The sequence below is a fragment of the Pseudorca crassidens genome, chromosome 7, assembly GCF_039906515.1.
Source record: "Pseudorca crassidens isolate mPseCra1 chromosome 7, mPseCra1.hap1, whole genome shotgun sequence".
NCBI classification, from domain to species: domain Eukaryota; kingdom Metazoa; phylum Chordata; class Mammalia; order Artiodactyla; family Delphinidae; genus Pseudorca; species Pseudorca crassidens.
In genome coordinates, this window is record NC_090302.1 from 64,998,520 (window position 1) to 65,019,798 (window position 21,279).

At 34.2% G+C, this 21,279-nt stretch overlaps 1 protein-coding gene across 10 annotated transcripts in view; it reads left to right on the top strand.

Annotated features, from left to right (window-relative positions):
• Positions 1–21,279, top strand: part of CCDC171 (coiled-coil domain containing 171) — a 358,867-nt gene that overhangs the window by 183,085 nt on the left and 154,503 nt on the right. For all 10 annotated transcript variants that reach the window (XM_067744432.1, XM_067744430.1, XM_067744438.1 and 7 more), the window contains 4 exons: positions 802–1,306; positions 2,141–2,257; positions 17,872–18,098; positions 18,591–18,773. In XM_067744432.1, coding sequence (XP_067600533.1) covers positions 802–1,306; positions 2,141–2,257; positions 17,872–18,098; positions 18,591–18,773 — 1,032 coding nt within the window. The remainder of the gene's footprint in view (positions 1–801; positions 1,307–2,140; positions 2,258–17,871; positions 18,099–18,590; positions 18,774–21,279) is intronic.

Genomic DNA, 21,279 nt, shown 5'->3' on the forward strand with positions numbered 1-21,279 from the left:
GCATCAGTAAAAGAAATTGGCATCTGTTATCTTCTAAATTTACTCTATTTCAACCGTTCCTTAATGATTAGGTATAAGATTTCATGGGGAGAGCTAGTTTATTTTCTAGTGATTAAAATCCAGTGCCTGCAGTTAAAATTTCTGTGTGTTGCATATTAAGTTTTGAATTATAAGTATCTTGATCAGGAAAAAAGGACCAGAGAGCTGCTGAGGCCCAGCCCACAGTTAGTATTTACTCCCAGCACTGGAGCTGTACTTTGTACAGCCTTCTGTCTTGGGGAGGAAGAAACTGAAATAACAGAGTATGCTCTGAGAATCAGTCCCCTCTTGTCTAGTAAATGGCAGATAGTCAGATGCTGTGTATTGTATTATTCATTTAACCCTTTGCTATTTTGACAAAAGGTTAAGTCTTTTTACATATAGAAAAGCCTCTAATGCTGGTGTGATTTCTGTTTAAAAGTAGGAAATGCATGTTACTGAGGAATGGAGGAGAAGGAATTTTCTTTTTCTGAATATGTGTATTTATGCATAAGTATACAGGAAATTTACAAAGTATTTTTAAATGTATGTGGTCTACTTTGTGTAAAGCTTCCATATAAGGGATTTAAAAATTACTGTGCACATTTAGATCTAAGCTGTTTGGCCCACTGTTGCTCTATCATATGTATTTTTTGGATATTTTAGAACATAGATCTTTCGAAGAAAAAGAAATAGTTGTCAGCAAAAGTTTTTCTTTTTTAAAAGAGGAGTTAATAAAATGCCTGTTTCATGATCAAATATATTATTTGACTTTTCTTATAGAAATTTCAAGAAATTGCTGAAAAAAATACAGAAAAGTTGAACCGTATTGAGAAGTCACATGAACAATTGGTTGTTGAAAACACACATTTCAAAAACTTGTTATCACAGACTAAAAGGGAACAAACATCCTTGCTGGCGGCCTGCGCATTGATGGCTGGTGCCTTATATCCTCTGTATAGCCGATCATCTGCCTTATCCACACAGAGAGATTTTCTCCAGGAGCAGGTCAACACCTTTGAGTTGTTAAAATTGGAAGTTAGAACTCTAGCCCAGGCTTTGTCAATTGTAGAGGAAAAGAAGCAAGAGGAAGCCAAGATGAAGAAAAAAGCATTCAAAGGATTAATACGTGTATTCCGGAAAGGTGTTATTGCAATTTTGGCAGCAAACAGACTCAAGATTTTGGGCCAGTCGTGTGCCTCTCTTTTTACCTGGATGGAGAGTTTCAAAGAAGGCATAGGCATGTTAGTGTGTACAGGAGAGCCCAAAGACAAGCATAAATTTCCAAGTAAGATAATTTGTGCTTTTAAAAATCTGAGTCGAATGTAAGTGACATACGAAGTGAATATGTTGGGCAAAAACATAAAAAAATCATTTACAATGTCAAATCATGTAACATATGTACATACATATGTAGATATGTATATGTGTATGAATAAGTGTGTATTTATAAATTAGGCTTTAATGTTTTATAAACATTAAAATATAAAGAAAGTAGCAAATATATATGATTTCAACTTTGTCTAGCTTTATTATATTTGAATGCTCTTTTGACAGTAAATTGAAAAGTTTGTACAGCGATTTTTCAAGAAAGTCAATCCAGAAACTCTGCCCTATTTAAAATTAATTAGCATAATTTACTTCCACTTTCTTTGAATTAGTATAAAATGATCAGAGTTAAAAGTCTGTTGAAGAATTGAATGAAAATGAAACTAATGTAAGTTTTATAGCTAACTTTTTTGAATGCTTGACTATTCTGAGGAAACAATTATTTCAGTTTTTAACTTTTCAAAAGCAAGCTATTAAGTAAGTAGAGCTAAATAAAATTTCCTTCTCCCTTTTCTTTTATGATGTCAGTTACCATTATCTATAGAGAGGAGTTAATAAAATGCCTGTTTGTTTCATGATCAAATACATTATTTGACTTCTTTTATATGGAAAAATTGAACCGTAAATAAAGTCAATAAAATCTCACATCTATTGTAGACTTCTCTGCACTAGGTGAAGTTCTACATACAAATTTTGATCTACTTCTTAAATAGCTAAATATTGCCATAATTTTTAAACGGATTTTAATAAATTTTTGTAGAATTGCATAATGGATTTTTTTCTGTTTTTGCAGAACATCAAAAGGAGCAGTTACGTTGTTTGCGAACTCTCAGTTGGCTCACCAGTTCTGACCTTCTTGCTGCAATAATCAGTTCTATGGCTGAGTTACAGGAAGCTGTTAGTAAAACAGGTATGATTCCCCTTTTTATGTCCTTGCAAAATACATTTAAAAAGAAAATGTCCAGAAATTCTTTATGGTACAAATTCTAATAAACCTTCAAGGAAGAAAATGTATTTGTTTTTATCTTTCTTTTATTCAGGTACAGAGAGATTACTAAATCTATATTTAATGAAGTAGTGAATTAATGTAATTTTTGATGTTAATTTTGTCTTTATGGGGAAATTAAATGACACTTCTTGGTGAATACATTCACCTTTTTTTTTCCTTTGTGATATGCTTTTCCTATGGAAAACTCATCATTAGCTTTTTTATTAAGTACTACTGGTAATATTCTTTCAAATTTTAATCTTTCTTCTGTTTCTGGCCATGTGCTTTAGAAATCCAAATAATAACTGAATCAGTAGAAAATTTTTCTCCCTCATTTGGCAACATGTTTTTATTTTTTCTATTTAATTTTAAATAGAGTTAATTTAAATAGTCTGCTCCTTTCCACTAGGTGTGAAGCCACCTATAACCAGTGATTTCCAAAGGTCTAAAATGCAAGTTTATTTTTTCATGACTCAGATTGCGTGGCATGTTTGTGTGAAAGGTTCAATGAAAACTAATTTCTCCACACTTAAAGAGTAACATACAGTTACCTACTGCTTAAGCTATGTCATTGGACTAATTATGGTCGTTTCAGACACATTAATAGAAAAAAATGTATAGTAGACTTGTTAATACTTGCCTGCATAATGGAATATTCTAAGTATTAATGAAATGATAATTTGGGATGTAATTTAATTCTTCAGACAATTCTGTTGTGTAAATATAGATCATGTATTGTGATTTCAAACATGTAAACTAGGCTCTTATAGTACAAAACTTATGATCCGAAGATTATTTTTAGGTTGTGGCCATAAATGTTGGTAAGAAATATGCATATTTTAATGTATCGGCAAAATCTCAACATACTGGGTTTGGAGTCTGAAATAAAAGTGCAAATAAATATATTTTAAGAATGTTGGTATTATAACTTCAAAGCAAAATTGTAACATCCTTGAAAGAACTTAATAAATTTTTGGGTTTAGTTTAATAAACAGATGATTTTTGTTAGTCATATTTTTTCAGGTATGTGGACCTAAAAGTAGATTGGTTTCTTAAGCTATAATCTTATTGATATTATTACTTTATTTAATGCATTTTTTAATCACTGTGCTATATGCTTGAGGAGATGAAAGAAAAAGATGTGACTTGATCGATCTTCTAGAAAATATACATAATGGTCATAAGAATAAGAGCGACAACTCATGAACAACTTAGGCAGAATGTAATCAAGGATTGGATGAGAAAGTACAGGCTTTAAATGTAAGAATACGCAGAAGGTAAAGCTCAATGTGGGCTTATGAGTATTGGGAAGGCTTCAGGGACTAGTGATTTAGTTGGGCCTAGAATGACAGTAAGTAAGAGAGGAGAGCTGGCATTCAGCTGCAGGGTATAGCTTAAGCAGAGATGTAGAGGTGGGAATAAGCATAGAATGGGAAGAAGGGACATTCAAGAGGTGAGAACGTAAATCCATGCCTAGCAGGTCTGACTTATGGATAAAATATACTGTCTACTCTAACCATATTGGGAAGTAGTGGGGGAAAGGGTAGATCATTGCCATGGGATCAGATTGTTGATTTATGAAAGTAGGCAGCGATTTCCCCTGAGCACATTTTCTAAAAGTAGCCCCTTGTAACATTTTTAAGTTAAAATATTGACAAAATTTTTATTCAGACCCTGATAAAAATATGTGTAGGTAAGACCTGTGAAGTAGAAGGTAGACCAAGAGTGGTGTTTTAAGTGCTTGCCTATCTCTAGGAGCAAGCTGTCTTTGATGTTAGACCCTGGTATGCCTCTAGCTTGAGGAAATAGCAAGTTCAGGAAAACTTATTTTTAGGCAAGCCTAAAAGGATATGGTCCAGGCAGATAGATAATTGTTACTGAACTAGTACAAAAATGATCAGTGTGGATCTTCTCCAGTGACTAGCTGGGCTTATAGAATAATTCTTTCAAAACATGATGAAGGGTTAATGTATTGTTATCTAGGCAATTGTGTTTTCATTTTTAAATGTATCCTAGTAGAAATTTTAGATATTTTAGCAGAAAAGGTGGGAAAATATTTTCAAAGTCTATGAGTGATTATCAACAGATAAGGGTAATAAATGTAAAGCCATAACAGTTTATACAGTCATGTTGAGTTTATAGTTTAAGTGTCTGAAAAATCTAAATAGGTAATCATTATTGTGTAGTAGAAAGAGCATTGCTTTGAACAAGACAGACTTGATATTATATTCAGCATTGCTAGTTATTAGTTGTGTGAAATTGGGCAAGTTACTTAACTTTACTGGGCCTCACACTCTTTTCCCATAAATGAAGATGGTATCGTCTTCCCCATTGTTATGAGGAAATAATGAGATAATGCTTGTTGAATATTTTGTACGGTATCTGGTACATAGTGGGTGCTAAAAAATATTGTTGTTCCCTTACCACCCATCTCACCATGAAAGTAGCATTTAGCATTAATGAACATGAATACACACACGCCTACCTGTATACATTTTTAGACTACTAATGATTAATTTTCTGTTCTAAAATTGCTAAATTGCTGTAGAGTGGAGGCAACATAGTGTAGGGTTAAGCAGGTATTCTGCCTGACTTTGAATACTGACTCTGATGCTAGCCACATGACATGGGCAAGTTATTTAAACTCTGTTTCCCAGTTTCTTTATTTGTAGAGTGGGAATAGTAAGTTTTACCTAGCTCAGAGTTTAGAGGACTAAATGAGTTCATTTGTAAAGTGCTTAGAATGCCTTTGTTTACTCTTTCACATACTTTTCTTAGTTCAGATATCGGTCTTCATTAAGATTTATTGCATTAACTGAATAATAATGAAGAAATTTCATAAAAATTTAGAGTAAATAAAATGAAAATACATTAGTTTATCTTAAAATTTCAAGACCATTTACATGTCTCATACAGCTCCAACTTGTTAAAACATGGTTCTGTTATAAATTAGTATACGTATAAAGATCAGGAAGAAATTTCTTCCTCTGAATATAATGACATTGGATGTTTGGGGGCATCACAGGTTTTCTTTCTTTGTACCTAATAGAAGACCCCCACTTAGAGCAGCTTATTCATATAAGGTTTTTTTTTTTCCTCCCAAATAGTAAGTCTGGAGGTAGGTAGAAATCCAGACTATGTCTTTCTGCTAAGCCATTAGCATCTTCGTGTTTATGCCTCCTAGTTTTAAGCTGGTCACTCTACTTTTAGGCATCGGGATTGTATTTGTGCAGGAAGGAGAAGGGAGGGACACAATGTGAAGACATTCATACATTGCTGGTGAGAATAAAAAATGTTATAGCTGCTTTGGGAAAGAGTGGCATTTCCTCAAAATATTAAACATAGAGTTATCATTTGAACAAGCAATTCCCCTTCTAGGTATATATCCAAGAGAAATGAAAACATATATGTACAAAAACTTGTGCATGAATGTTTACTGCAGCATAATGCATAGTCAAGAAATGGAAACAAACTCAAATGTCCATCAACTGATAAATGGGTAATGGACAGATATCCAAACAATAAAATATAATTGGGCCATAAAGAGTAATGAAGTACTGATGCTTGCTACAACATGGATGAACCATGAAAGCCATATGCTACATCACAAAAGATTGTATATAATATGATTCCATTTATTTGAAATCACATATCATATTATTCCATTTATTTGGAATATGCAGATTAGGCAAATCTAGAGACAGAAAGTACATTAGGGGCTGCCTAAGCCTGGGGAGGGGTTGGGGTTATGGGAAGTGGCTGCTAATAGATATGGAGTTTCTTTTGGGGGTGACTAAAATTTTATAAAATTGCTTGTGGTGACGACTGCATAACTGTGATTATATTAAAAACCATGGATTTGTACACTTTAAATGGCTAAGTTATATTGTGTGTGAATTATATCTCAACAAAATTGTTAAAAATATGAAGACATGTGTTGCTGAATATATCACTTTATATCAGGAAGGCAAAAGCTTTCCTAAAAGCTTCCCCAGCAGACTTTTGCTGTTGTTTCATTGGCCTGGCCTGAGCTTGTTTCATTGGCCTGAGCTGAGTCAGTCACATGATTGTCCCTAGATGACTACCTGGAGATTGACAAAAGAGAAGGAAGAGTTTGTGCATGGAATGAATCAGCTAATCAACATCTGCAGTAGAGAGGATTGTTTTTGTTTGTTCTTTTTTTTCAAATTACTTCTGCTTCTACTACCTCCATTATACAAGAAAACAGGTCAATTCAGAAAACTTGGAAAAGAAATAAATCAGAGAACAATAACAAAACAAAAACAAACGTATTTTCCCATCATATAGGGATAGTTAATGTAAGCATTTTTATGTGTTCTTATGTGTTCTTCCAATCTGTTTTATCCCTCTTTCTCTCTCTATCCATTCACCCTTCCTTCCTCCCTTCATGCCACCTACTCATCCATCCACTAGCAGACTAACAAATGATGTAAATGATATCATAGGCTACATACTCTTTAATATCTTCATTTAAAAATTATTCCAAAATACCCGCAAACTTATGGAAAAGTTGCAAGTAGTTCACAACAGAGAATTCTGTTTCCTGAATGGTCTGAGAGCAGGTTGCTTACTTGATGCCCCATCACTCCCTCATATTATAGCATGTATTTCAAAGACATTCTTCTGCGTAACCAGAGTGCAATGATCAACATCAGGAAACCAACATTGATACATTACTACCATTCAGACTCCATTCAACTTCCCCTATTTGTCCCAACCACGTCATTTTTAGCAAGAGGATCTGGTTTAGAATTATGTGTTGCATTTAGTCATGTCTCTTTAGTCTTCTTCAGTACGGAAGAGTTCCTCAGTTTTTCCTTGACCATCGTGACCTTGAAGATTACAAGCCAGTTATTTGTAGAATATCCCTTAATTTTGATTTGTTTGTTTCCTCATGGTCAGATTTAGCTTATGCATTTTCAGCAAGAATATCACAGAAGTGATGCTGTGCTTTGCTTATGATAAACTGTCATAGCTATAGTTTAAAAAATATCATACTTTTTGAGGATTTTTCTCTATTTCTGTTAATAATCTTCTAGAGAATGATTGTAATGTCTGGGTAATATATATCAGTTGGGCATTCCTTCATCTATTTAACCAATTTACAAAAGGAGGTTTTCATCATAGGGCAGGTATCAAGAATACCAGTTCAGCTTTGATTTGCAATTGATTCCTTGTCCCTTGAATCATCTAATACTATGAATAGTATCTTAATTCTTTCAGCCATGTGGGAAATTGAAATGGCAAAATCTTGGGAAAGTCTATTTAGGAAATGTGAAAATTCTGAAATGAAAGAGGATATTTCTTGGAACTCTGATTTTTCTTCTCTGTTCCTTCTGTCTTTTTGAAGAACTTGCTGAAAATTTAAATCATATTACATGTCAGGACTACCTATTGATGGCATCATTGTCATCTTTTTATTTACAATAAATAAATATTTACAATATTGTGTTACAACAGATATTATTTTTTCTTTTTATTTCTTTTTATTTTTTTCTTTTTATTTACAATATTGTGTTAGTTTCTTTTTATTTACAATATTGTGTTAGTTTCTTTTTATTTACAATATTTTACTTACAATATTTTTTTTTCTTTTTATTTACAATATTGTGTTAGTTTCTGGTGTACAGCAAAGTGATTCTCATATATATATATATAAATAAAATCTTTTTCATATTCTTTTCCATCGTAGTTTATTACAAGATATTGAATATAGTTCCCTGTGCTATACAGTAGGACCTTGTTGCTTACCTAGTTTATCTCTAGTAATCTGTATCTGCTAATCGCAAACTCCTGACTTATCCCTCCCTCCCTTCCCCTTTGGTAACCATAAGTTTGTTTTCTATGTCTGTGAATCTGTTTCTATTTTGTAAATAAGTTCATCTGCATCATATTTTAGATTCTACATATAAGTGATATTGTATGGTATTTGTCTTTCTCTTTCTGACTTACTTCGCTTAGCATGATAATCTCTAGCTCCGTCCATGTTGCTGCAAATGGCATTATCTCATTCATTTTCACTTTTTTCTTTTTAGCTCCAGGAAAACTAGTACATGTATGGCAATAGCAAGTAGTAGCTTTTAATATATTAAATAGTAACTATTGCTTCTCCTATTATCATTGTTCAAAAAAAATCAGTAAATTACTCTTTTGAAAAGTTAGGTGCTTATCTTTTTAGAGTAAGTTCTGAATTATACTATTAACTAATTAGGAGAGAAAGTTTTAAAATTGTCTAGGAGAGAAAATGAAACATGTTGGATATGCAGTAGAATATGGATTAAGAACCTGGATTCTAGATTTGAATCTGGGTTCCAGTGCTTACTATGTGTGTGACATTGGGAAAGTCATTTCATCCTTCTTCATCCATCTGTAAAATTTGGCTAAGGGTGGTTCCTAGCTCATAGAGTTATTAGGAGTAAATGTAACTTTCTCAGCCAAGTCCCTTGTATATGTAATTGTCCAATAAATGTTGTGTTATCTCTTTTTTGTGCACTGACATTTCAGTGGAACCTGTATATTAGTTTATCCCTTTTTGTGAAACTGGAAGTTCAATAGTGGTAGCTTGAATTCATTGCTCAGAAAGTGAGGTGTTTGCTAAAGGTAGATGCCACTGCTGCCTTCTTAAACTTTGACGGTGTATTTACAGGCAGTGGGCAAAGACCCCAGTTTCCATGTTTCTCTGTAAATACTGGACAGGTGGCAACCTTCTTGCTTTCATTAAAGTGTTTGCCCACTTGAGATAAATGACCTCTTCCAGGTATCCAAATGGTGTGCCTGCAAGAGATCATTTACCTCAAACAGGGGAGAATGTTACTTCCACTGAAGGGCTGGGATATCAATCATTATAGGAGTGGACTAAGGAACCCTATAGATAGCTGAGCATTTTTATATGACTTGTTCAGACTGAATTTCTCGAGATAGAAACAATTGTGCTGATTTGCTTTGAAATATCTCTGAACAAATACAGGAGTAGATGGTTATGAGTAGAATGTTCATCCATTTTCTTACACATTTACGCATTTCAATTATAATTGAATTTTAATTATCTAGAGGATAGATGACTCAAATATACATGCTCCTGCTATTACTACTCACAGCTTTCTTTCATCGTATACTTTGAGTTAACTTTGTAGAGGTCATAGCAGCTCTTCCAGGTAAAACTCAGAAATCTAGGTTGTATTCGGCACAACACTGAGGTTTCATATTAGGAAGTTCAAAGCAGTAAGTAAAGATACTTGTATTAATAAGTAGTTATTAGTATATATTTGAAAGCTTAAAGGCTTTAGTGAATCCTAACAAAGAATAAAAGATGTGTTACTCCAAGTGTGGTTGTCGACCAGCAGCATCAGCATTAACTGTGGGGTGTTGGAAATGCACAGTCTCAGACCCCATTCCAGAGCTATTCAGCCAGAATCTGCATTTTAACAAGACGATTTATAACCACAGTAAAGTGTGAGAAGAAGTAGTTTAGAGAATTTTGTTATACACATAATTTCACTCATATCTGAAATTGAAATAAGTACAATCTGACCGTGGATCATTTTTAGTACTTGAGCTATTAGTGTCTATTTTGAGCCACATTTAACTTACTGACTTTTATTTTGTGACTTTTAAAATTATTATTCTTGCATTTTCCCATATTTTTTCAAACATTTTATTCTGAGAATTTTCAAGCATATGGAAAATGTGAAAGAAGTTTTGTTTTCTAAATTAAAATTTATTTGCCTATCATTCTTAAGAACAATTTTTGAATGAATAATTTATCCTTGGAAGTGTTCATGACTGTGTAAAATTCCAGTGTCACAATTTTCATAGAATATATTTATTTGTTAATATACAAAATCAAAATTATTTTAAGAAACATATATGAGGCTTTAACATATTTTGCAACTTATAAGCAGTTTGTAGAAAACTTTTAAGACCCTTTTCTTAGAAGATTTAGTTGAATATCCAGATACTGTCTAACAAAACGACACAATTATTTTTTAAGATTTTTGTAAAAGAAAAAATTTCCTCTCAGATCTATTCTAAAATAATACATGTATATTTAAAAATATTTTAAACCTCCACCTTGTTCCAGAAAAAAAATTATGGCAGCTTACAGGTATTTGTAAAATATCACTGTAAGATAGCTCTTGTAATCTCCCTGAGAGTATGATTAATATTTGTGTCTACTTCTTTCAAGTTGTTTTGTGTGTATTTCAATATGACTGGGTCATTTTATGTACCATTTTTCATTGTTCTTTTTCTCGCACTTATTTTAAATGGCTATAATAATCGTACCATCTCATTGGCTATTGTAATGGTTTCAACGAGTTATTGCATGTTGGCAGTGCTTGGTTTGTCACATATCTTTGTAAAAGCAGCAGTATTGTTCCTCATTTCCTACTCTTTAGCTCGGTATACAAGACCTTTCTTGATCTGATTCTCAGTTTAGCTAAACTGAGCTGCATGTTGTTCCGCAGATATAAGATGCTTTCTTATTTCTCCAAACATACGGAGCAAACCATTAATACTTCTTTTGCTACTAAACCCTAAGAGGAATTTATTACATGGATTATCATATTGAAAATATTGAATAACATTCACAGTTTATATCTTTTTTTTTTTTTTTTTTCGATACGCGGGCCTCCCACCGCTGCGGCCTCTCCCACTGTGGAGCACAGGCTCTGGACGCGCAGGCCCAGCAGCCATGCCCCACGGGCCCAGCCGCTCCGCGGCACGCGAAATCCCCCCGGACCGGGGCACGAACCCGCGCCCCCCGCATCGGCAAGCGGACCCCCAACCACTGCGCCAACAGGGAAGCCCCACAGTTTATATCTTTAAAGGCTACTTCATAGAAGGTGCAGAAGTTTTTTTCTTGTTAGTGTTGCTTATGTTTTTCTTCAGTGAAAACTGAGAGCGTATTATGTTATGGTTCTCTGAGTAGAGTAGTCCAGGTATGCAGCTTTCTTATTATTTAAGTTGACGGAGAAGTAGAGGCTGAAGGATATAGTTTTATGATTGTGTAGTATATTCCTTAGATAAGGGATCTCTTAATCTGGGGTTCATAGAACCCTTCTCAAAATGGTCCATGGATAGAATTCAGAGGGGGAGCATCTGTAGACTTGGATGGAAAATAATTGTCTTGTTTCACTAACCATTAATGAACATTTCCTTCAATTATGAATGGTGATGACAGACCATGATAATATTAGCAGCATGGTGACTTATTTACTAATAGAAATTACAGATATTTTCAAGTTGTAATACAGTTGTTGCAGCTATCTTCAGATATTGTTTATGCTCATCTTTGATGATCAGTAATCATGAGGCTCATCACATACATGGTATGTAATCACAGTCTTCTATGTACAGATGGATGCTGGTGCAATGTAGCTGGCCATGTATCAGGACGATTGTACACCTAGTAGTTGTTCATCCATCCAGTTGAGCTTCTATATTCTTCATGTCTGTGTTGCTTTCCAGTATTCCCTAAGTACAAAATTCTGTGATTTCTTTGAAAGTGCAACCTGCAAGCACCTGGAAACACTTTAGAACTCTTTCAAAAGTGCTACTTAAGTTCCTTCTGTCTTTATAGCATCAAATTTGAACCATAGATTCACAATCGTTTTTCTTTCTTACATAAACGTATTGAATAAGTTGACCTAGCCAAAGATGAACTCACTGACTTTTGAACAAAAAACTTTCCACAATAGGTTTTCTTTTTTTTTTAATTTTACTTTTTTTTTTTTTTTTTTTTTGCGGTACGCGAGCCTCTCACTGTTGTGGCCTCTCCTGTTGCGGAGTACAGGCTCCGGACGCGCAGGCTCAGCGGCCATGGCTCACGGGCCCAGCCGCTCTGCGGCATGTGGGATCTTCCCGGACCCGGGCACGAACCCGTGTCCCCTACATCGGCAGGTGGACTCTCAACCACTGTGCCACCAGGGAAGCGCCTAAATTTTACGTTTTTATTTAAGTATAGTTGATTTACAATGCTGTGTTATTTTCAAGTGTACAGCAAATTGATTCAGTTTTTTGTATATATATATATATATATATATTCTTTTCCCTTATAGGTTATTACAAAATACTGAGTGTAGTTCCCTGTGCTATACAGTTGGTCCTTGTTGGTTGTCTATTTTATATATAGTAGTGTGTGTATGTTAAGAATTTAAGAGTCTTGGAGTACTCTAGTATTTTTTGAGAGATGCCTACCTATACCTTGTAAAGTGAACTATAGGAACTTTAATTACATTTGCAGCAGTATATATTTGTGGATCAGGATTTTAATCACTTCTAAATATAAAAAAATAAAAATATTTGATGTCCAGCATGACATGTTTGATGCCTTCATAAAGATCACTTCATAGTTCAATATTCTTAGTTTGGCTAAGCAACAACTTTCACTATGCTATGTCTTTTTTTTTTTTTTTTTTTTTTTTTGCTGTACACGGGCCTCTCACAGTTGTGGCCTCTCCCGTTGCGGAGCACGGGCTCCGGACGCGCAGGCTCAGTGGCCATGGCTCACGGGCCCAGCCGCTCTGCAGCATGTGGGATCTTCCCAGACCGGGGCACGAACCCGTGTCCCCTGCATCGGCAGGTGGACTCTCAACTACTGCGCCACCAGGGAAGCCCTATGCTATGTCTTTTAAAAAAATTTCAGTCTGTATTTTAAATGTATTGTCTTATGCATAATCTATTTATAATAAAACTTAAAATAGTTTGAAAACTGCATTTTAATAAAATTTGCTTCCTTTGTAACCCTACATATTTTGACTTAACATGTTTAAAAGTATTATGCTAAGAAGGGGATCCATAGGTTTTACTAGGCTATCGAGGGTATACACGGGACAAAAAATGAGCAAGAACCCCTGCTTTTTTTAAAAAACCGGATACTATTTATTTATTTATTTATTTATTTATGGCTGTGTTGGTTCTTTGTTGCTGCATGCAGGCTTTTCTCTAGTTACAGTGAGCAGGGGCTACTCTTCCTTGTGGTGCGCAGGCTTCTCATTGTGGTGGCTTCTCTTGTTGCGGAGCATGGGCTCCAGGCACACGGGCTTCAGTAGTTGTGGCACGTGGGCTCTAGAGTGCAGGCTCAGTAGTTGTGGCGCATGGGCTTAGTTGCTCCGCGGCATGTGGGATTTTCCCGGACCAGGGTTCGAATCCGTGTCCCCTGCATTGGCAGGTGGATTCTTAACCACTGCACCACCAGGGAAGTCCAAGAACCCCTGCTTTTGATAATCATTCCCCTAAATACCATTTGTCTAAGTCAAGATATGTTTTTGAGTAGTTCTATTATTGGGCATTTGTATCTATAGTATTATTTATAAATAACGCTGATAGAAACAGGAGCTACTGATTCTTAATCAGTGTTATAGATCTCCTCTCCACATTGCCTAACACAGTGCCTTCATGCATATGAGTTGCCCTATAGCTAGCTGTTTAATGAATGAATGAGGAAGACAGTATACAGTGCTTTTTAAAATAGTTTTGTTATTTCTGGAAAAGTGTTTATGCTTTTTTAAAATTATCTAGAGGATAATTAAATTTATGCTTGGTATAAAAACTTCACACAGTATAGAAACCTGCACAGAAGAAATAAAAATCACCCAAAAGGCCATCCCCAATCATTCTTAACACTTTAATGATTTCTACAAATCTCCCAGACATGTGTACCTACAGGTATACATACAAACACACCCAGTTTTATATGAGGGAGTCATACAATCATGCCTCATCATAATTTTTTTTCTACTCACTGGATACTAAATGTCTTTCCATGTCAATAAGGTAGGTGTACGTCATTAATTGTATTTGATCATATACTATTTCATTGTTTATATAGTTTACTCTGAAAATTCCCTGTTGATGGATATTGGCATTTTTTCATATTTTTTTTACTATTTTAATTAATATTATAAAAAACTATGCTGTAATTAACATGTTTGTACATAAAATCATTTTATACTTGTGCAATTATTTCCTTGGCTAAACTCCTCAGAAATGAGTTTGCGTATTTTACGTTTGGAAAGTATTGCCAGTCTGCCTTTTGTAAAAGTTGCTTTGCATTACACTCCTATGAACACTACTGAGAGTTCTGGCTTTCTCATAATGCCTTTGGTGCACGAAGTTTTAACCGTCTTTTTTATTTTTATCAATTTGAAAAGCAAAAGAAACTATATCATTCCTTATTTGTAATTTTGACTGGTTGCAAATCTTTTCATTTGTTCTACACCCATTCATATTCTTTTACACATTGTCTCATTATGTTCATATATGGGTGTGTGTTTGTTTCTTATAGAATTATAAGAACTTGTATATCACACATATTAGCACTTCGCCATATAGTGTAAATAATTTTTCCAGTTTGTATTTTAATTTTGTTTGTGCATTTTTATATGATTAACATTATTAATCATTTACTTTATAGTTTTTCTTTTGGTGATTTATTTAGAAAGGCTAGCCTCACCGCAGGTGGTGTTGCTCATATTTTAGTCTAGTATTTTTGATTTTTACATTAAATCTTGGATTTTATCTGGAATTATTTTCAGAGAAGTAGTGAGGAAATTAATAATATTTATTTGTGTATGGATGACCAGCTAGCCCCAATACGTTTTAATTCCATCATCTGTCTTTTACCTAGTGAATTAAGATATGCCATTTAGTATATATTTATTATACGTACTTGGATCTATTTCCCGTCTCTCCAGTCAATTCCATTAGTCTTCCTGTCTCTTCTGGTATCAGTATCATACTGCCCTTTTCATGTGTATTTCTTGAAGTTTTAAAATATGGTAAGACATTCTCATTACTTTTTGAAAATAGTATTTTGGGCTTTTTTTCGTAGTATTTTTAGTTTCATCTTTAGATAGAACACGGTTTTGAATCTTACCTTAATGATTGGCTCCCAAGTTTGAAAACTGATTCATATTTTCAAATTACAGCTCTTTGAAGCCACAGGCATTTTTTTGCTCAGAAGAGTGCTCTAAGATTGTGATGTGTTGGGGTCACTTGAAAGGAGTTATACATGAAAGGTATAATAGTGAAAGATGCTCCTGGAAAAGTATGCAGGGATCAGATCATGTAGGACCTTATGAGCCATGTTTAAGGAGTTTGAAATTTATTCCCAGATCTGAAGAGACTCACTGAAGCTTAAACAGGGGTTGTGACAAGATCCTATTTGTGTTTTAGAAGTCATTTTTTCTACGGTGGAGGATGGATTGAAGAGGGGAAATGACTGGAGAAGAGTAGGGAGACCCTTGTAAGAACATAGGTGAGACAATGCCATGATCACAGAAAAAATTGAATAGATGGTAGAAATGTGATGTGATTGGATGTGAGGGAGATGGCAAGAAAGATGGAGGTGTCAAGGATGAGAAAATGTTCCCAACTGTCTAGAACTGAGTCGAATTTTAATGCAGTTAACATTACTCGTGATTAACATTTCTAACATTATTATTACCATTAGACATTATTATTATATTCATGACTCACATTATTATTAAATTAAATAATGACATATTTACATACATATTAATTAAATAATTACTCACTATTCCCTTTTTTTCATTAAAGGCATGTTTCTCAATCTGAGTGTGAGGATTCCATTTTAATAAGAAATCACATTGTAGACTGCTCATCCCACACGATAGTTGTATTTTTAGCAGCAGTTGACTTCTGCAATGTTTCGAAGGACTTTTAATTTTATTACTAACAACATCATAAGCATATATTATTCATGCTACACATTTTTTTAGGGCTAAATAAAGGTCAAATGGCAATACTGCAGTTGAAAGTGGTGGAACTCTTATAATAACTTTTCAACCTCCCCTCCCCCCTGCCTCAAGATCTGTAATTCACAGGTTTAGAACTACTGGTCGAAACAATTCTCTGTGAATTTGTTTTGAAGATTTTAACCTTAGATGTGCACTATTGCCCCTTCTATTGGAAAAGGTAGTTGCAGACCATAGAGTCCTCTTCTTTCTTGAAAGATATGCTATTAGATAGGGGAAAAGTGATTAACAAATGTATTTAGCATAAACAAGAATTTGTTAAATGTAACAAGTCAAACATTTTAACTAGTCTAGACAAGTTTAGACATGAGGAATTTTAGTGACATTTTTTCTCTTCTGTATCATTATACAAATAATTCTACAACTATGTCACTAGAGGATTTTTTTATTCATTTATTTAATATTGAATTAATTGTACTCTATACTGTATAATGTGAAGTATATCGTAAAAATACTTCTTATTCATCAAAGCATAAAATTATGCTTTGTGCTCTTTCTGTAATTCATTGAGAGTAGCAGTCAGTAACTTAGAGTGTATGCCTCTTTCCCACTTGTTAAAAATTCAAAGGAATGCCTCATGGAATTATACTGCCACTTAATTTCACCTCTCAGAGTGGTTAGTGTCTACACAACACATTGCTGTGATATAGTAAAAAACCACTATTCATTAAAATTTGATTATAGTTGACTTTTGCTTCTAAAGGCTCTTTATCTGTGAAAACTTCATTATTTTTGTATTCCTGAAAATTTTCTAGAACAATGAGCTTTTATCTAGCTTACGTGAGATGGTTTTTTCTGACATAGAAAACCACTGATGGTTTATTGGCGTTGACCTTCTCAGTCAGTGCTGCTCTTCAGTGTCGAACCATGTGTTCTTAGAATTGTGGAACATTTTTCTCTTGCATAAAACTGGCCAAATATGCTTTTTGTGCTTATGATATAAAGACAAGATTTAAGCTAACTCCCAACAGCAGAGGTTCTTGAAATGTAGAATGGTATACTACAGAATTTAAAGAGTCTCTCCGTGTTCATCATTTTACGTGGATAGTATCGTAACACAAGTAATGACAGATTAAGACATGCCTAGCAGAGGAAAAACTAAATTACACGACTTTTATTAAGGCATAAATAAACCTATTAACCATTATTTGGAATACCAATTAGTAGAAAGAACACTGACAATTTTATTTATCAACATTAAATACAGTTATTAATTACAGACCTGATGAATCTAGCAGTAAGCAGGCCATGTTGGATATGCTGGGACCTTAAGTCCATTATATGAGAGGGATGATTACCAAAATCCTACGGGGAAATGAGTAATTGTAGTTGTAAAATGTTAATTGCCTTGGAATAAGGCAAGTTATATTTTCTTGTCTGAGAATATAAATAGTGTGACATTAAAGTAATAAGCTTCAGTATTTGTAAATAGAAAATGAATTTGTTAGGTTTTAAAACAAAGAAAGGAGTGATGATGATTTTTTAGTGTCATAGTGTTCAGTATGAATGACATACTGTAAATACATGCAGATTTTCTTTAGATACATTATTTAGTAGGTGGGCTATTTCTTACATAGTGAAAGTTGATATAGGCGGGGACTTCTTGAATGGATTACTACAGGTGGGTGGGAATGATATAACTGAGAAAATATTTTCATTGTGTTGTGACTGGCAGTGCTGTGAAATGAACAAGAGACAATTCTTATTTTTCTGTGCTCTTTTTCTTTTTCTTTGAAGATCCAAATTCCAGAATTTGTGGACATTTGCTTATAGGAGCAGCCAAGAGTTCTTTTGCAAAACTCATGGATAAAATTAATCTGGCAATGGACAGTATACCTTTGCACAGGAGCAGGAGTATTAGATATGTGGAAAAAGATTCCCTGGTTCAGAGGCTGGCCCGTGGACTTCATAAAGTAAACACACTGGCCCTGAAATACGGTCTATGTGGCCACATGCCCATTTTGGTATGTATGCAATTTCATTAAATAGGGATTTTAGGACTTGTAAATTTAATTCCGAATCACATTTATTTGTAGTTTATATTAGTTGTACACGAGTGTATGTAGATTTCTTTTAGATTTCATGTAATAGTTTAATATGATAAATAAAAGAACTTCCAAATAAGTGTCCGTAATAGCAAAATACAAAAGTTCTGGCACGAGTTCTGAATTAACTGTTCTGTACGAGTATACTGCAACAGAATTGTGTGAGACATAAACAATTATCTTTTCTGTTTTCTAGCCATCTAGATTATTTCTTTTCTTCATTTTTCATTTCATATAAGGCAAATTATTGGTCACATAAAAAAATAAAGCCTTCACTTTAAGTTTTAGTAAGAGCTGGTATTGTTTTCTGTATAACCTAAGTTACATTTAATTTGGTAAAATGACCATTGCTATGGACTTACTAGTAAATCTGAAGTGACTTTTTGTAAAATTGCTCTTATTTGACAATAGAAAAGCACAGCATCATTACAGAAGCAAATATTTGGATTTACGCAAAGACTGCACACAGCAGAAGTGGAGCGCCGCTCACTACGCTTAGAGGTCACAGAACTGAAACGAAATGTGAATGAACTGAAGAAGGAGCTTGACAAAACCCAGGGTCTTCAGATGCAGTTAAATGAAGTTAAGCAGTCAGTAAGTATATATGATTTAAAAACTATGGCTTTGGTGAGTTCTCCTCTGATATAAAATATGTATGATATACATATGTATATAAAATATCACAGGGCAAATATATATGTTTGTTTTCCTTAACTTTTTATTATGTTTCCTTTTTCAAATAATCAAATCCCATTAATAGAATTTCTTTTTCTTTAGAAAAATTCCCTTCTAAAATTCCCCAACAGTAATGTATTCTACATTTCAAATTTGCTAAGAGACTAGAACTTAAATGTTCTCACCACAAAAAAGAAGTAATCATTATGTGACTTAATAGAGCTAGCTAGGGCTGCAGTGGTAATTGTTTTGCAAGTTAGAAGTGTATCAAATGAATACATTGTACATCTTAAACTTAAGCAGTGTTGTGTGTCAATTAAATAAAAAGCACAGCATCATTAAAATCATCTCAAAAAACATTGAAAAAAAAGATTTATTCCAGATGCTTAAAGGAGTACTGATTGTGTCAGCAGAGCTTATAGCCCTGTTAAAATGTATACTGTGACTGAAAGAAATGATTAAGAAAGAAAATGATTAAGCTGTAGTTAGGATGGTTAACTGCTATGGCAAATAAACTTTGGTTGAGTAACTGGCTCGCAGCAAGAGCAAAGAACGTGTTCCAAGAAATGTTTAGTGTGAATTTCTTCCACTGAAGTGTAGAAATAAAAATAGGATTAATTGAAATAATAATTGAAGGAATGATGTATGTAATTTTTATATTTGACATCCGACTATGTAGTATAAAGTTATAAAGTGATGATTTCTAACATTTAATGATCATATTGAACATGTATCAGGCACTGCCCCTAAGCACTTTAAGGTATTGATTCATTTAGTCCTCTCATATCAATAATAATTCAATAATATTATTATCCATTGTTTGTTTTTTTTTAACAGATGCGGAAATGTAGGGCACAGAACAGCTAAGTAACTTGCCGAAAGTCACACAGTTAGTATGTGGAAATGACAGGATTTGAACCTCGGTATTCTGACTCCAAAACGCAAACTTTTAACCACTTCACTAAAGTGGTTAATGTTCATATCCAGCTATGTTAATAAAGGATCGTTTTACTAAAAACAGAATAGATGGGAAAATGATGCTGTTTTCCTCTTTAAAAATCAGGGAGTGTGCCTGCAACCATCATCTTTCATTTATTTCAGGCAAAGTATACAGGAGGCAAACAAAATAGCTTCTTATAGTTCATCTAAAATTGTAACATAAAGGGACACATCCTGCCCACCAAAAGTGATTTAGTACCTGCACTGTTTTGGAATATCATGTTCATCTACTGACAGGTGTTCTTTAATAGCTAACTCCCATGATCATCTACTGACAGTTGTACTTCAATAGCTAACTCCCATGATCTTTTTATTGTTTTTGGTTTATTAGCTCCCTACAACTGCTTTCACACACTATCTGTTTCTTATTCTGCATTGCTGTACTTGTTTGACCCTATTTAGTCACAGAAGAGTGAACAGAATTGCGCCAGTCTCTGGGAGGGATATATGGACAAGAGAAAGTCTAACATTAGCTAAGTTTTTAGGTAAAGGAGAAATTTTGGAAGAGTGGGAAGAAGTCCTGCAAAATGACGGGGATCTTCATTTATAGAGGCCAAGTAGATTGCAAAGAACAGAATGTTCTGATGGCAAGGAGTGGTAATTTAAAACAGAATAACAAGTAAAAGGTAGAAGAAGTACAAAAATACTTGTTCACAAGACCCAGAGAAGTGCTGTGCCATTAGCGAATAGAGGGATGTTAAAAAGTTGACACCTCAGATTCTTTTCAACAGTGGGAAAGTTGTCAGTCTTAAATAGATTTATATACACTTAGTGTGATTAAGAGACCTGCGTGGTTTCCTTTAGTTTTCCACATATATTTCTCAGGTTACCTACCATTTGTGAAACATTTCTCTTCTTTGTACCTCAAGATCAAGGTGTCTCTTGCCATTTGTTGTAACTAATTTTTGTTTGTTTAAGAGTTTTGCACAGGAGATAATACAAGTATGTCCTGTCCTGGATTCCATACCCCTTAAGAGGTGGCCCCTCTCTAGAACTGTCAGTTATTCCAGAGCAGATGCAGTCATGATATTGTAAAAGTTGTGCAGAGTTTTATTGGCAGGTGTTTATATATGAATAGATATTCTTTTATTCAGCAAATACCTATTGAGAAGCTACTGAATGCCAAGCACTCCTCTGTGTGATGGGTGAGCAAGCTGAAGGAGGTCTCTGCCCTGTGGAGCTCACATCCTTAAATGTGTGGTTGGTGGAAGGGTGCGGACAGGCAGTAAAAAAGTGAACAACTATCTAAGGTGAATTTAGATAATGATAATGGCTGTGAAGAAAATACAAGAAGATGGCAACAGCGTGAGTGGTGGTGGGAGTGAGAGAGGTATGGTGTGGTAAGGACTCTCCAAGGAGAGGGTAGTTTGACCAGGGAAACCTGAATGGTAACATACACTGAACACAGACTTTCAGGTGATCCTTT